The sequence below is a fragment of the Sus scrofa genome, chromosome 11, assembly GCF_000003025.6.
Source record: "Sus scrofa isolate TJ Tabasco breed Duroc chromosome 11, Sscrofa11.1, whole genome shotgun sequence".
NCBI classification, from domain to species: Eukaryota; Metazoa; Chordata; class Mammalia; order Artiodactyla; family Suidae; genus Sus; species Sus scrofa.
In genome coordinates, this window is record NC_010453.5 from 69,708,171 (window position 1) to 69,725,774 (window position 17,604).

General features: G+C 48.9%; 1 protein-coding gene across 4 annotated transcripts in view; it reads right to left on the bottom strand.

Annotated features, from left to right (window-relative positions):
* The window catches only part of NALCN (sodium leak channel, non-selective), a 312,666-nt gene continuing 297,246 nt past the window's right edge, over positions 2,185–17,604 (bottom strand). For 2 of the 4 annotated variants that reach the window (XM_021065879.1, XM_021065881.1), the window contains 8 exons: positions 16,553–16,646; positions 14,854–14,986; positions 14,073–14,188; positions 12,116–12,273; positions 9,108–9,258; positions 7,665–7,814; positions 5,635–5,752; positions 2,263–4,091 (listed from right to left, as the gene is read on the bottom strand). In XM_021065879.1, coding sequence (XP_020921538.1) covers positions 3,898–4,091; positions 5,635–5,752; positions 7,665–7,814; positions 9,108–9,258; positions 12,116–12,273; positions 14,073–14,188; positions 14,854–14,986; positions 16,553–16,646 — 1,114 coding nt within the window. In that variant the 3' untranslated portion in view covers positions 2,263–3,897. Of the gene's footprint in view, positions 4,092–5,634; positions 5,753–5,774; positions 6,452–7,664; positions 7,815–9,107; positions 9,259–12,115; positions 12,274–14,072; positions 14,189–14,853; positions 14,987–16,552; positions 16,647–17,604 lie in introns of those variants that run through there. The other 2 variants (XM_021065878.1, XM_021065880.1) reach the window with 2 other exon arrangements.

Genomic DNA, 17,604 nt, shown 5'->3' on the forward strand with positions numbered 1-17,604 from the left:
TTCAAGCTGGAAACCTGTCAAGTGGCCCCCTGGACAACTGGTCACCTGGGGATTCTGAGTGGGAGCTTAAGCAGCCAGTTAATGATTTGGGGTACATTGCACGTCAGCTCAGACCAAACCCATCTTGTAGGCTTTGTGACCCCCTCAGGTAAATGAAGTGAAGGAATTTACCTCTTCTGCCTTTCTTGAAAGCAGGAAGCTGAATTCTGTCTCAGAGGTATGTCTCTCATTCAAAATTATACCAGGTGTAACAGGCAATCCAGGACTTGAAAAATCTGTCCAACTCCAAAGCTCACCATCTTTGAGTTACACTCGTGTTTTTCAAACTAGTTTCCTTGGGACACCAGGATGGTTCAGACCATCTTTGGGGCTGGAGTGGGATTGTGAGTGGTTGTTAAAAAATACTACAAACTGAGTGGCTTAAAATAAGGGAAATGCATTATCTCAGAGTTCTGGTTCTGGAGGCCAGCAATCTGAAATCGAGGTGTTGGCAGAGTCACGTGTTCTCCAGTGCCTCTAGGCAAGAATCTTTTTTTGGCTGCACCCGTGGCATGCAAATGTTCCAGGATCAGGGATCGAACCTGCATTGCAGCAGTGCTCTGAGCCACAGCAGTGACAACCAAACCCACCGAGCCACCAGGGAACTCCCTCTCCTTGCTTCTTGCAACAACTTTTGCCCTAGGTGTTCCCTGCTTGTGGCGACAGCACTCTGCCTGTGTTTTCACGTGGCTGTCCTCCCTGTGAGTCTGTGTCTTCCTGTAACTTTCTCCTCCCTGTGTCTCTGACACCTTCTCATAAGGACACCGGTCATATTGGACTAAGGGCCCACCTGCTCTGGAATGACCTCACCGTATCTTATCACATCTGCAAAGACTCTGTCCCAAGAAGCTCGTCTGCACAGGGACAGGGAGTTAGGATTCCAACACATCTTTTCTGGGTGGGACACAATTCAGTCCATGACAGGAGTGAGATGGGGCCATGTGAGTGGGATTCTCCCCTTCACCCACATCTCAGCAGGGCTGCCTGGCTTTCGCCTGCCTAATATTTGGGGATCTTTTGATGGACTTGGAGAAAGAGTGCCACAGGTAGCAGTAGATCCAAAACCACCTGTCTGTGGGACACACCACTTCCTACAAAGAAACAGGAAAACACATCCTTCAGCTGGCTTAGAAACTGCTTTTTCCTCAGGCTTTGTAAGCCCCATTTCTCGTCTACATGCCCCGTCTTATTCAGCATGGGCAGGGCACTCACAGCCAGTCCTGCTGATGGCTGTTGCTCTCGAACCACTGCTGAGAATAGAGTGAATAGGCCGGTCTGGCCATTCTCTCCATCCCCATTCCCTTTGAGTCCCCTCCAGTTGCCATATGTGCAATGCCTGTGTGGTCTGTTCCCCTAGGGAGCTCTGCATTCAAGTATTCTATGCCTTACGCTTTCTGATGCCCTCGGAACCCACGGCGTCCTTTAATTAAAGGCAGTGGGTGGCATGATGACAGGATTAGTGTCAGTGTCTGGCCTCTCTAAGGACCAGGGGACATTGTGACCAAAGTTTTCCCATCTGCATAACCAGCCTGTTTATAAGTTGAGAACTCTAAGCAGGGTGGGGCACGCATTTTCGGCTTGCTGTCTGCTCTGCTGGCTTCAGGGAAAGAGCGAGTCTCACGGGAGTTGTTGGGCTGCTTCACTTCATTGCAAGTGTCGGGTGCTGTGGCTTTCAGTGCATTGCTATTCTGCCCCTTGCTTTGCTGCAGAATGAACAACAATGACGTTCTGCTGAACATCAATTACAGACGTTTTAGGAAGGGCTCAGCACTTTTGTGAGAATGAAGCTGTATTACTCAAGTGTAATGAGCCAAGAGAAAAACCCCTCGTTTTCATGCAGCACTAGTACAGACCCATGCCCTGGCTGCCTAAGATCCCTTTCTGCTTGACTGCGAGTTTGGAAGGTAACAGGATACTCACTCAGCCTTACAGGCACTAACATTGAAAGAAACATTCCGGCTTAGGAACTGAGCTGAAATGACTATCAGGGACAGAGCTTTTGACAGCTTCTTCTAGATGGAGTATTCAAATGCGGAGTTTGCAAAATGCCAGCTCCTCAGTGGCCGAACCACCAAGCCCCTTTCCCACTCCCCAAACCCACACATTAAGAAAAGGTTTAGAAATAATTATCAACTTGAAGTAAACTCTTTTACAAATCCAGTATTTATTTTACTTTCTTATGTGCAAAAAGGAAACGCCCATTGAACATAAAACCAAATAAAATCTTTCTGTCTGCACTGCCTTTAATTGCCCATTATCTTACTGTCACAATGAATCCTATAAACACTCTAAGGACCGTCACCACAATGTCACCTTTGTTGTACAGAAGGAATGTGATATTTGGCTAGTTTAAGAATGTTAAATAGAAATAGATCATAAAGAACCCCGGGGGAGGGCGAGGAGCCCAAGGATTCGAGATCATCACTGCATTAAAATAAGCCATCTAAACAGCACATCCCCCATCAAGAATCGTGCAGTTAAGGCCCAGATGCTCTTCTCCTTGGTGGAACCGGCATGGGAGAACCAGCTCACTCTGCGTTGTAAGTTTCTCAGAGGACGTGGACTGCTGACGCGTGAAACGAGTACAGCTGAGTTGAGCTTCCTAAACTGTGAGCTGAGAACAAGGTTTCAAAGAGGACCACTGTTTCGCTAGGAGAGCCTGGCAGCAAGGAATCCTTCTGAACTGGGTATCGCAATGGTGTCTTGGGGCCAAACTCACCATGTCTTTGCTGATTTATGGCAAAATGGACCGACCTTGGCTAAGAGAGGAAGCCAGTGCCAACATCACACATGCAAAGATTTTTTAAAATAAACTGAATCCTGCAGTTTTACTCTTTTTGCTAAACTCAGTTATTAAAAGGCTTTTATTTTATTTTGTTGTATGTCTTTTTTTAGGGCCACACCCACGGCACATGGAAGTTCCCAGGCTAGGGGTCAAATCAGAGCTGTAGCTGCCAGCCTATACCACAGCTCATGGCAACGCCAGATCTTTAACCCACTGAGCGAGGCCAGGGATCAAACCCGCATCCTCATGGATACTAGTGGGGTTCATTACCGCTGAGCCATGACAGGAACTCCTTAAAGGCTTTTATAAAAACCCAGTGTCTTGACATAACCATATCCCTCCAGCAATCTACATCCACGTTTGTTTTAAACCAGTTGGCTCTGTGGGCTGATTTTTTTGTTTGCTGTTGGCACATGCAGTTCTCTTGGGAGCAGGCACCAGTTCCCTTAGAGTGACTGCAGACAGATCCCGACTTGTTCTGATCTCTAAATAATTTGTGCATATTTAAGAAAATACTATGAGGAAAAGAATATACTTTTCAAACTTCAGGATCTGTAATTTGTAAAACTATTACCATTTTAGCAGGAGCTCAGGGCTGACCTTTTCAGATCAATCACAAATAATAAATTCTCCCAAGAGACGTATTTCTGGAGAAAGTGGGGAAAATGTGAACTAAAGCTATAGCTCCTGTCCCATAAATACCAGCCGCGTTGGGCTAAGCACGCTTTCAGGGGGGTGGTAATGACGCCTAAGAGCCTATGTGAATATATACCTTAGTTAGACAGGATATATGAAATTTTGAATGATCTACACCAGGTGTCGGTATAGTTTCTAACATTACAAATACTGCCATTGTGCAGATGCTCTTGAACACGTGGTAATAACCCATCACACACAGGGCTTGGGCGGACCAAGTTTTATGCCTTCGTATGGCAGGGCAGAAATCATTTTAAAAAATCTTGTCATAAGGTGGACTTAAATTACACATCAACTACACACTGTTCACCGGACAGTGAAAGAGCCTATCAGAAGTCAGTCTGCCCCGCTGGACTTTGATCTGCACTAGTCCGCATCTAAATGTCCAGAAGGTCATCTCCGCTTTCGTCACTCTCCACCGTCAGCTGCCGGGTCCACCACTTCTTCACCTCGGAACCACAGGACGCTGTGTCCGCCATGGGGTTCATTTTGCACACGACAGATTTCATCGTGGTCCGCCCTCCAAACCGTAAGTTGACGGAAGACACCGAGTGGCTTATTGGTTTCGGCGCTGTGGAACCAACAAGATCCCATGAGCAACGTGGTGGTGTGGTTCCCCCCATTGCAAGCCATTCCTGAAACCCCCCGATGGTCCCATCAGTCACGTTTCCCACGAGCGAGTCCTATCCATAGATGTTATGTGGGAAACCTTTTCGAGTGCTTGATTCTCTACATTCATAATGGACTTTAAAATTATGATCATGGACAACTAGTAACCCTATTTAAAAAATACGCTGCTGGAGTTCCCATGGTGGCTCAGGGGTAACAAACCCAAGTAGCATCCATGAGAATGCAGGTTCGATCCCTGGCCTCGCTCAGCGGGTTAAGGATCTGGTATTGCTGTGGTGTAAGTCACAGACGTGGCTCGGCTCCAGCATTGCTGTGGCTGTGGTGTAGGCCGGCAGCTGCAGCTCCAATTCAGCCCCTTGCCTGGGAACTTCCATATGCCTTGGATGCTGCCCTAAAAAGAAAAAAAAATATGCTGCCTGCCTTTTGCACTTTGAGATAATTACAAAGACTAAAAAAATCACTAAAATTTTCGATTTGGACAAATAAAAGTGTCATAGAAATATATGTGCCTTGGTGTTCATTAGTGTATGCATATAAATATAAAGAAAAACAAGAAAGGATAGTGTGCAGACAGTAGGGGAGAGCACGGGGTTCGGAGAGGGGATGAAAGAAGGAGATGGGTACATAACGTTTTGTAAAAGTAAATTGAGGTGCAGCAGCAGTGGAAAAAGGAGCGACTCATGGACAGATGGACGACATGCTCAGGACATCCATCTTCCCCATCCACGTGTCTGAATAAAGCAGCTCTAACAGTTCTAGTCTGGGGTCCCGCGTCTGTGGCCCATGGATCAACTGATGTATCAAGTTCATGCCTCTGCACCGAAGTTTCTTCAAGTGCAGAGTAAAGAGATTACAAGTTTCCTCACTGGACTGTTGCGAGAATTAACAGATTAAGTTAGACCTGCAGAGCAGAACTGCCATAGGAGCCAGCAGTCCTGCTTCAGGGTTTCCATCCACGGGAAACCGAGTCTCTCTCTTGAAGAGCGTCTACACTCCCGTGTTCATGGCAGTGTCATTCGCCACAGCCAAGCTATGGAAACGACCTGTGTCCGTCAGCAGGTGACTGGATGAGGATGCCGTGGGGTCTATACATCGGCATTTACTCCGCCTGAAGAAGAAGGAACTCCTGCCGTTTATTCATGGATGAACCCGGACGGCGTTGTGCTGCGTGAGGTAAGTCAGACAGAGGGAGACAGGTGCGCTAAGATCTCACTTCTATGTGGAATCTAAAAGGGTCCGAATCACAGAGGCAGAGGTGGGATGGCGGTGACCGCGGAGGCTGCCTTCTCTATTAGCTGAAAACGAGGGCTGATACCATTCTATTTAGAGAAGTCATTTTGAGGGGAATATATTTTTCACTGTCTCACTATCCGTAAATAACTTTAGATGCAGACCTGAAATTTGAAATTCAAGACCCAAAACACACAAAAATGCACAGGTTCCTTTGAAATGCCCCGGTGGCTGGAGGCAGGACTTGGACGTACCCGAGGGCAGGCGCCACTGCCCGAACTTCCTCTGGGGCTTCCCGGCCTCGGCCGCGTCCTGGCGACTCCCTCCTCGGTCCGACAGGGTGGGGCTCAGCAGCTGCTGCTGGCTGCTCGTCTGCACGAGGACAACGGGGACAAGGGGCACTTACCCCTCACGCCGGGCTCACCCTCCTCTCTGCACCAGCTGGACCCTCATTTCATTTTAGGAAAGGAAGCAAGTCCAGCCCACAGGAACGTATGCAGGGAAAACCACATGGACCCACAGTGTCCACCGTGGGGAAAGGAAGCGTAAAAATAGTAAGAAGAGTCAAGGACAGTGAGCGAGTCCCCATCGCACATGGTGAGAAAAGAGGCCGGGTCTGCAGGTGGCCCTTTTCCTGGGGGAGCCCTCCTGGATACCTGTCCCAAGGCCACTTGCCCTCCACCCCCGGGGCCATCGCCACGGACCAGGGCCAAACAGCCGCATTCCAGGAAGGAAGTGGCGCAGGGGATGGCCTGGTCTGGGGACAGTATACTCTTGCCAACCCGGAGGTCGGTGCCTAGAGCTTCCAGAAGAAACTATCTCAGTTTCTCAGCAGACAAAGCTCTGGGATGGGCCTCAGAGGAGAACTAAACACATCATTTAAGGCTGAATTGGGAGTTCCTGCTGTAGCACAGTGGGTTAAGGATCTGGCTGCAGCAGCCAGGGTCCTCTGGAGGTGTGGGATTGATTCCCAGCTTGGTGCGGTGGGTTCAAGGATCTGGCATTACTGCAGTTATGTATAGGTCGCAGCTTCGGCTCAGATTCAGTCCCTGGCTCAGGAACTTCCGTACGCTGAGGGTGTGGCCATAAATAAATTTTAAAAAGGAAGAAAGAGAGAGAGGGAAAGAAAAGAAAGAAAGAAAAAGATTGACGTCAAGGAGAAATGCTCGGCTCTCCGGCATTTCACCCAGCCTGGGTCACTATCACCTTCCTGTCTCCTATCAGCGCCTTGGTCCTCACGCCTCTTCAACGTCCCCTCTTGGGCTTTTTCACCTAAAACCAGCGGGCTCTGCTGTCACCCACTCCCTGCCTCACCAGCCCTGTCCATGGCATCCCACTCTTAGCCCTGCCCTGCACTCGCCCAGGGCAGACAGGTGGCAGGGACTTTGTAGAAGCCTCTGCATCCCCTCCCACCATGTTCACTGTCCCTGCACAGGTAGGTGCAGGTGATTCCTATGGCTGGGAAGCCACTGACCTGAATCCATCCAAACTGGATTGGGGAACACGAGAGCCCCTTGGAGCGTCCTGCTGGGCCATGGGGCCCCAGGCTTCAGTGTCTGTCCCTGGTCCCTGACTGTGTCACTACACACCAGGATGCTGGACCAGCTCCACCATATTCATAACTGCCCCTCATGGTTAAGGGCAGGCCTCCCACCAGCTGCTTCTCACACACAAGCTCTCCAGGACCTGGTGACTGTTAGGGACATGCAGACTGAGTCTGGACATGAAACTATGCCGGGCCCTGGTATGCAGTCGGTCCTCCAGCTAAGCCTCCCGAATTCCATGTGCACTTCTGGTGCCCAGCTGAAGACTTCTGCCCTGAGTCTGACTAGGAGACTGAGGGCCAACTGCAAACATTCTCGCTCATTTTACTGCAAGTCTCTATGCAGTATAAGGAGGAGAAAACACTTAAGGCACAATTTTAGGCAAACCGTGTTCTCCTAAGTCACGTGATACTGCTGGTCTCAAACCCTTATGGATCTGATGTTAACCCTTAGACAAAAATCAACAGGGATTGCTACGTTCAGAGCACTCCTGTGTTTTTTTTTTTTTTTTTTTTTTTTAGTAACCATGCAAATTAGAATCTTTTGAAATGACCTCCACCGATTCAGGGATGCAAAAACAAAGATATAAACTGGATCGACATCTTCCAGTTAAAAAAAAATTTTTTTTCCGACTTAGAAAACGTCCTATTAGAAGCAGTTGTCTCCTGTGTGAAATGGCTGAGTGGCATCAGCCTGTGCTTCGTTAACATCCTTGGGCGGCGGACGCCTCCTGCCCATACCTCAGGCTGCACATTGTTCTCCTGACTGTTGGCGTTCTGGTCCTCGCTGGGCTGCGTGGTCTCGATGCTGGGCGGATTCAGAAACCGGCTCAGCTCCTGCTGTTGGCTCTCTCTCAGGCTGTGGATGATGCTGCAGGACTGCTGCTGTTTCTATGGAGATAGGATCGCTCTCTCAGGAGCAGAAAAGTCAGCCTCACATCCCGCTGCCCCCACCACTCAAACTCTTCCCCTCTCTCCAGAGAACCTGCATCCTGGGGGCCTCTCCGGGGCTTCCAAATAGATTCTTAACTCATTTCCCTGCTTGGTCTCAGACAGCTTTAAGGGGGGCTTGGAGACCTGGGAATTGCCTCCCCAGCCCATGCTCATTTGCATAACAATTGAAATAGTTAAGTGCCATGATACTCCCTTGTGTTTTATTCTAAATAGAATTTTTAAGTCACTCATGTGGCTGTTCTGCTTTTTCCACTTCTTTTCTTACTCCGGTGCTCATGAAGCCAGGGTGGATCATCCCTCTCCTCTAAGCTGTGAGAGGCAGGTGTCTTGGGTGAGGGAGTGAAGCCCAGGTCTTGCCCCTGTACAGAGCAGGCCAACCCAGCAGTGGGGCCAGTCTGTCTTGGGACCCACTGAGGCCAGGGCCATCTGGGGGTGAGTGGCACTGCCCGTGCCCTCTCCGGGCCCATGGAGGGCAGACGTGAGACGTGACCCCGACCTAGCAGGGCTCTGGGGGACCGGCTGCCACAGTGGTTTTGGGGGCTGTTTCCTTTACCAAGGGACCTCTTCTCCAATAGGTATGTTTCACAGTGGATGTTGTTCTGAGAAACAGGATTAAAAATAAATGTTGAGCAGTTAATTTGATTTGAATGCATACGTCAAAAGCATTCACCAAAGTAATGGCCTAATAGAAGTGACCATTATAAACACAGTCTATGCCAACATAGTACATGTTCATTGATTTATGAGTTAGAGACTCTTAAGGCTTTTAGTTCAGGAAGCAGACCATAAACTCTGGGGAGAGGTGGTCTTTAATTAAAGATCAAACAACACTGTCAACAATACGTTGGACTTTTCAGGAGCAATTTAAAAGCATCGATTCAGGTGCCATTCAGTATGTAGAGATTTTTGGCACTGTGAATGCTTGCCTTTCATAAATGGAGATCATAAATATTTTAATATCCATAAACTGCTTTTTAAACATTCGTGCTATGTTAGAAAAATGTAATTCAGTAGTGATTTCTTACACATTCTGCTCAAGAGGGTTCAGCTGAATGCGGCCCACAGTTATGGGTTGAATCATCGAAACTGGAAGTGACCTTGTGGAAGGGATTCAAGGCTAATCACAGAAGGGTCTAAACCAGGTGCTTAGGAATCGCTTTCTTCTTGGCCCCCCTCCCCCTCCTCTTCTGAGAGGAGGAAAGAAAGCCTGGACAGGTGTGGCCCACTCACGGCTCTGATCCGCTTCAAGCACTTTTTCAGCCACATGCGAATGGTCTGCTTGGCCACCTCCTCCTCGATGGTGTACTCCAGCTGCTCCCTCGCAAGCAGCTCCTCCAGCTGCAGACTCTTCCGGATGTCAACTGAGCGGTAGGACAGCATGCTGGGGGCGGGGGGAAACACAGTGAGTGTGCGCCGATGCCCTCACTGGGAGCTAGACTCTCGGACACCCCAGAACCCAGAGAAGACGGCACTCCATCCAACCAACATAATGTTCGGATGTGCCCCTGGCCGGCCGGAGGGCCAGGGCTGCTGATGCCACCGCCCTGTCTCTCCACCGTCATCTGTAAGACGGGAGAGCCGTGTTCCTAGCTTCCCGAGTCATTAAGTTAGCTAATACCTGCATGTCCTTACAACAGCAAGTGCCAGATATGCGTTTGTCAAACAAGATCCCGGCAAGGCCCTGATCGACATGATCCGCTGCTTAAGACTCTGGAACTTCGCGCATGGAAGAAAGACTGCTTTCCTGTGCTTTCTTCACATCCGGCTCCTACCGATGATGGCCAGTATGCTTGGCTGTGGGTCCTGCAGCCCCACCCTCACCGTTTTCCTCAGTAGATCTCGTTTGCCCCCCTAGATCTTCCTAATTTTATTAAAAGTTAAATTTTTTTTTTTTTTTTTTGCTATTTTTCTCTTTTCCTCATCCATTTTAGATGGGTGCAAGCCAGGGTGGAATGCGCACGCCCATCCAGCCCTCAGCACAACAGGCATAGACAGTGGCAAAGGAAAGCGACGCGGCTGACGTGCTGCATCGGGGCCCCTGGGCAATAAGGCACCTCGCGTGTCCAGGCTGAGGGGCTCACAGCCGAAGGGGGACACAGCACCCAGAGTACCGCTCAGCCCCTGCCTGCCCCCAGCTGCAAGGTCAGGTCCATCTCCACAGCCCAGATCACAGCACCGAGGCGCCCTGGGACCAGGACCTGCTCTGGTTTGCTAAGGCTCATCCCACCGGAGGGGGAGGAATGCCTTTGTCCTCCTCTCTTCCCTGTCTCATCTAGAATCTCATCATTGTTGGACCACTGTCATCACAGCTGGGGCTGGAGAGATAGGGTGGGCAGAGGCTGCCATCATCAGCTTGGCCTGCATCCATTTCATCAGACGCACCAATGTTCCAGAGAGGCGGACGGCAATTAGTAACGACAGTGCTAAGTCTACGCACCTCACTTTCAGCCTAAAAATAGTTGTCACCAGGAGGGAAGACAGTGACATGCTGAGAGAGATGGCATCCTTGGCTATTTGCGTTTTCTGCCTCACCTTTCTCTGCCTTTTACCCTGCTCCTGGAAGAAGTGAACAGAGGAGGCTAAAATCGACAACTTGAGAGAAATTCTCCCCGATCCTTCCTCTGCTCTGGGCTGTTTTTCACATCCAGTCACAGCCGAATTTCTGTGCACCTGGCTGCTCCTGAAGTTTGCGACACAATACCCAGCGTCTAACCTGCCAGGTGTCTGCAACATGATGAAAATGCTGGTCGTAGAGGGTTCTGGACTTTTTCTGCAAAAAGGACACTTGGGCGGTGCAGCTGATGGGACATTTCTTAGAATAAGGTTTCAAATGCTTAAAAATCTACATTCCCAAAGAAACTGATTCTATGGAAATATGGTTCTGAAATTATTTTCTTTGAAAGGGTGATGATATAGTAACCTAAGTGCTGCTTTATTATTGCGTTAAATAATAACGTGGAGCTGAGGTCAAATGACTCACTGAGAACTGGTGAGCGTAATGGATATTGTAAGATATCAGACACGGCAGTAATGTGATCTGAAATGTCTGTGATTTCTACAGGTGACAAGATGTGGGTATTGTTAATACTGCTGTGCTTTATTGCCGACATTCATCACTGCAGAAAATGCTGTATTTTAGCAAATGATTCATGAAAATAAAGATGTAACTGTTTCCTTTTCCAAGACCATGGACCCCTGCATTTTATCCAAGAACTCCCATCTAAGAAGCTGTTAGGGGTTGAACTGTTTTCCTCAGTCCTAACCCCCAGGACCCCCCACCCCCAAAGTGATCTTAGTTGGAAAGAGGTCATTGCAGGTGTAATTAGTTAAAATGAGGTGATGCTGGAGTCGGGTGGACCCTTCATCCAACATGACCGGTGTCCTTATAAAAGACACAGACGCAGACACGCAGGAGCACACACTCACACACACACACACAGAGGCACACACACACACACACACAGAATGCCTTGCAAAAATGAAGGCAGACATCAAAATGATGCTTCCACAAGCCAAGAAACACCAATGATTGCCAGAAACGAGGAGCTGCGAAAAGGCCTGGACCTGATCTCCCCCAACAGCCGCAGAAGGAACCAAGCCTGCCGACACCTCAAATTCATTCCCTGCTTACAGAACTGGAGACAGTTAACTTGCTGTTTAAACCACTCGGCATATGTCAGTTATTTTGCTGCAGTCCTAGCAAATAATGCGGATTCCTCTTGGAGACCAGGAAGGGCCAGGCCTCCATCTGCCCCTTTGTCCTGCCTGGGTCCTCATGAAATGTCTGGGAAAGGGGGTTTGTCAGCCCTTTGGAGACCACCACCCCTGAGCAGGCCAGGCCAATACTGGCCTGACCCAGGAGTGAGGAAGTGGGATGGGAGCTCTAGCAGGTGGCCCAACCCTCCCGGACCAGCTCCTACCTGCCTAATGAAACCCCTCCCCCCCAGCTTCTTTTTCCATGGGAGCCCCTCTGCAGTCAGGGGCGCATCTGGGGACGTGCCGCTGCTTCTCCCCTCCCGCATGAGGCACCCACAGGGACACGATCCTTGCAGGACAGTGAGAAAGGCCACTTGGCCCCTGAGAAGCGGGACTGCGCCTTACAACCTGGGCCGAGGAGGTGGCATTTCTGGGTGTGAACGCACTTGAAAGCTGCATCTATCGGGGCCTTGAAGGATGGCAGCTTCGGCTGGTTTCTGGACTCAGTTTGGCTGCCACCCAGAGCCGGGGGAGCTGCGCACCTCAGCACGTCGTGGAAGGTGACGTCGCCGCCGTTGTGCAGCCGCTCCATCTCGTAGCACATGTGCTTGAACAGGAGCTTGTCTTTGTCCAGGTCCACCTCCAGCCTCCCCCGCAGCAGCCGCAGCAGGAACTTCACGCGGAAGGTCGGGATCACACCCTGGTGACACAGCACCGTCGTTACCGAACCATCCTTTTGCTTGCGGTTCTGTTTTCACAGCAAAAACGCCCGCACGCAGCCTAGTTCCCAAAAGCTAGCCTGTCATCGGGGCAAGGAGGCGGCTGGGCTCCCGGAGGCTGGGTGCGTCTGCGCACCCAGGGAAGCTTTGAGATCTGAGCCCCTGGAGCTCCCCCCGGAGCCCCTTGGTTCTAGGGGGGCATCACCCCCCACAGCAGCCAAGGAGCCAAGGCCAGGGCTAAGGTCCCCTCGCCTCCAGGACAGGCTCCTGATCTCCCAGCCTCCTTCCTGTCGTCTGTTTCATTGATTCCGACCCTGGTCACGTGGTTCTCTGACACAGGTGCCCAGTGGGTCAGGGACGCATTTAGCAGAAGAAATGGGACCCATACTTAGAAAGACCACTCCTTTCCGGGTCTTCATAATTAGAACAAAAATGTCCAGGAGACCTGAGCTCCCAGCTCTGAGCCCTTCTGGTCACAGCAGATCCAAATTCTGGGGACCTAACGTGTCACCCCCTTCTGAGCAACAAAACCTAGCAGCCAGCCTGGCTCCGACTCTGAATGAGGCGCTGGGCCAGAGGCGGGGAGTTGGTCACCTGGATTCTGGTCAGTTACAAAGGTCTACACATGTGACGGGCTGCGCCTGCACGTGGCCAGGAGAGCAGGTCCCTGTGGATCTGGGTGACACAGACACCCGTAGAAGCAGGTCACTGTCTCAGAGGAAAACCCGGAGACCGATGCCTGGGTGAAGGGGAGGTGGCACAGAGAGAGCAGGGGGTGTGCAGAAAGCTGCAGACCCCCGCCCACGTCCAGGACCCTCTCCTCTGCCTCTGGCTCCTTGGTCTCTCTGTCCACAGTCGACTCTTCTGGAAACTATCTTCACATCTTCCCGCAGGTCTGCCCAAGCCTCAGCTTTGCTGTCTGTCAGCTAAGTCGCATATCACCTCCTCAGCCGGGCCTTCACGACCACCCTGCTAAGGCTCTGCCCCCCAAATCCAACCACTTGCTACTGTGTGTCCCCCATTTCATAGTGTTAACTTCTTGAAATTATAAAATCATTATTGTTTCACTTTTTGTTTGTCTCTCCGTATTAGGACATAGGCTCGGAGAGCACAGGGACCTTGCCATCTTGTCCACGGTCATACCCTCACCCCGGGAGCCCAGAATTGTGCCTGAGGGTTTGCTAGGATGGCGAAGGAGCGGGGAGGAAAGGGAAGAAGAAGAGGGGGAGGGGGTGGGGAGAGGAGGAGGAGGAGGAGGTAGAGGTGGGAGCTGCTGCTGTTTTAGCTAATTCTGGGAAGTCGGGGGTAAGATTTATGATGCAAATATTCGAAGAGTTAAGTCCAAAATAATTCAAAAGAATAACATTCAGAAACCACTTCAGGAACGCCTTTGCACCTCTAATGAGAATTGCTGTGCGAGGCTGAGGTGACTGTGAGTCAGTCTTGACACTGTCACTTTGGTAAGTGGAACGTCACCTCCTCTCCTGCCCTGAACCCAGGCTGGAATCTTCAGCGCTCCCTTGGTTCCCTCTCCTTGCCGACCTTCTGACCGTCTAAAGGAGAGGATGTCTGTGGTGGGAAAGAACACGTCGGGGGAGCTACTCTGGCCTCGCCTCTCCCGGCATGTTCTTCTCAATTGTCAGTGACGGCTTTCTGCAGCTCAGCAACGGCCGTTCCATTCAGCGCAAGTCAACCGTCAACAGCAAAACCATTGAACTGTTTGAGCCACGGCGGCAAGTCACTTTGGGTTGGGGCTTGACGCCACAAGCCGCTCTCTTACCTCTCTTTTATCATCCACCATGTTCCATATGATTTGAAAGTGGCGAAGGTCGTTGTAACTTAAGAGCTGGTCCTCCTCGGTGGAATAAAACAAAGAGAAATTCTCCACAATTATGGCTAAAAAGGGAAATGAAAAGAAAAATGGAGATGTTAGACACTCATGCTAATTTGTCATTTTTCAGAAGTAAAACATCTATTATAAATAATGGATTTTATCACTTACATTATAAGCCAGATTTTTAAAGTGCTTTTAGCATGGTTTCCAAGTTGGCATGTTTCACCCTTGGACTAAGTTATTTATTCAGCTCCTGCCTTTCCCAAACACGCGGGTCACAGGCGTAAACGCACATTCTGTGTCTATACATGCTCATGCCAGCTGGCTTTAGCTCTTAGTTGAGAGTTCCAGGGCAGTTTTTAAAGGTCAAATTGAGTTCTGGGTGGCCCTACAGCTGGGTGGACAGCGTATATCTTTTGAAAACACAGATGTGATATTTCAAGGCTATGAAGGTAGCCTTCCCTGATATCTGTTCAACTTAACCCTTGAGAAGAGCTTTTGAAATTAATGATCATCATAAAGTGGACAGCTCTGGGAATTGCAATCAACTGTCATTTACGTGCCTTCCAAGGTCTTTTCAGCTTCTGGACTGAGAGGCAACAGTTTATAATTAATGCCATAAAACACCCACCCCAAGCAATCCAGGATAATTACTGGGAAATTGCACATAATTATCTAGGAACCTAAGTTTAAAGAGACTGAAAAATAGTCCACGAACCTCACTTACCTACAAGCAGATTTAGCATGATGTATGCAATGATGACATAAAACGAGCAGAAATACATAAGTGCCCCAGCATAATTTCCACAGTCTGTTGCCCAGTATGTAAATTCATCTGGAGTACAAAAGGGGGGCTGGACCTGTGGGGCCGTGGAGGGGAAGGGGGGGCGGGGAGGGGGAGAGAAGAATACAAATTTCTGTTTACTGACTGTGGTTATGAACACATTCCTAACAACATAAAACATCATGAACTTCAGAGTGATCTCAAAGCCCCATACGCTGGGTGGGTCATCTGTGGCAAAAATCACAAAGAATGTTTCATTTAGGCTGTGCTTTTGGTCTCGCAGAATCCCAAGTTCATTGCCATTTTAGAAGCACAACAGAAATGAACCTGTATCCTCCAAGAGACTTTCTTTCTGCCCCTCCACTAGCCCCAAATTGTAGGTAGTCACTGTGATGCAGCTGCAGATAAAAAGGTGTTAAAAACACCTCTGACTTAAGTAATGGGTTAAGGTTTAGGAAGATTTGCTATACACAGCAAATGCACATTCAGATTGTGTAAGGAAAAGCCAGTCATCCTTGTTCTCAGAGCATCGTTACAGGATGTCATTAAATGGCACAGATTCAAGTTCTCAAAAGCCTCTCCATTCTTCACTGGCCCAGTAAATACCTCCTGGTTTATTTCAGCCAGAGAGACTCGTTCTTTCTTCTGTGTTTCCTTGGCTTTTCTTTTTTTTAAATCTAGAATTTATTTAATTCTGCCTTGTATTAATTTTGATTTGGTAAATCCTGTCCCTAATCATTCATGAATAAAGTTCCCGAGCGCCTCCTATGTGCCAGGTTTATGCCCAGCGTTGGGGACAGACTGGTAAGTGAGACAGCTCTCCCATGTTGCTGACAGTCTAGAGCTGCGCAGTCCAACACGGTAGCCGCTAACTACGTGTGGCTATCCAAATTCAAATTTACATCACTTAGCATTCAATACAAATAACTGCAGTTTAAAATGCAGCTCCTCAGTTGCACAGTTCAGGTGCTCAATAACCACACATGGGGTCTGGGGAGGTGGGGGCACTGAGTTGCCATCCTGCATTTCTTTTGACAGCTGATCTGGAGGGTGAGAGAGAGATAAACTAATCAAGCCAGTAACTCACTACAGTTGTGCTACAGAGAAGACATGCAGAATACAGGGAGAACACAGAGCTGCAGTCTTAGTGTTAGGCAGAATTCCTCAAGGAACTGAGCTTCAAACTGAGACCTGCAGGATGAGGAGGAATTAGCCCACAGAAGTGAGGACACCAGAGGAAGAGTCCTGCTCAGAGCCCCTGAGGATGCTGTGGGATCCCTGAAGACCTAGCACCTAGCAGGTGGGCCAATACAAACCAGGGGCTCGGCGAATATCCAAATATCCGTGAAATATATCAAAGTGGAGCTCCCCTGTTTGTACTTGACTGCCAAAATGTCAAAGAGGGGCGGGAAAGGAAATGCTCACACAACGCAAGGTCTTTGAATGGAACGACAACAGCTCAAGTGGGGCCCATTGGCTCCTTCTCCTGTGTCCAAATATTGTAACAGGAAGGAAGCCAAGTTCAGGGACTCAAGGGCAGTCTTGATGCCACATGGGCGCTGCTGCCAATACTGCGTCACCAAAGAGCGTCACCTGCTCCTAAGTCAGGGCATCGCATCATAAGCGACAAAGCGACGCTTACCATACAGTCATGCATGATCTTGTTCCAGTCTTCTCCTGTGACGATTCGGAACAGTACCGTAATAGCTTTGCCAGCTGAGGAAAAGTTCGCATGCCTAATTTTAGGCCAAAAAGTAAAAAAATAAAAAACCAGAATGTGAGTAGTACGGTTTGTTGTGAAGTAGGAAGGGTTGTCACCACCAAAACAGGTGGGTTTTGGAGCAAACTTGGTTGCCAGGTTACCATTTCCAAAGGTTACACCCTCTTTATTTGTTTGTTATTCATACCTACCTACAAGTATAGCTGTCTTCATAGTCCAGCCCTAGCATGGTGACAACAATTTATTGTCATTTATCTTGAATGACTGAGAAAACAAGCTTTGACAATTAAAAGTGATTTGTCACATAAATTATGCTATAAGAGGTGGAACCACCATGTATCAAATACGTGATCTCTGCAAAAAGACACATGTGTATTTAATTTTTTTGTGTAAGGATTTTCTTTGAAAACTCTGAGATGCTTCCACAAAATCGAAGACAATCTTTGAAAAATGCTTTTCATATAATAATAACCATTTGAGGGTCCTAACTTCCCATATTTCCTTTAAAAAAGGAAAAATAAAACCATCTCAAAATTGTTCAATTAAAAAAATAATATATCATTTCTGGCGGTTTGTGGACAGAAAAATTGCTAGCATTCACCAGGATATTAGAAATGGTTATTCCTGGGTGGTGGTGGAATTAAGGATTCTTTTGTTTTCTTTTTTTTTTTTTTTTTTTTTTTTTTTTTTTTTTTTGTCTTTTGTCTTTTTTGCTGTTGTTGTTGCTATTTCTTGGGCCGCTCCTGCGGCATATGGAGGTTCCCAGGCTAGGGGTCGAATCGGAGCTGTAGCCACCGGCCTACGCCAGAGCCACAGCAACGAGGGATCCGAGCCGCGTCTGCAACCTACACCACAGCTCACGGCAACGCCGGATCGTTAACCCACTGAGCAAGGGCAGGGACCGAACCCGCAACCTCATGGTTCCTAGTCGGATTCGTTAACCACTGCACCACGACGGGAACTCCTCTTTTGTT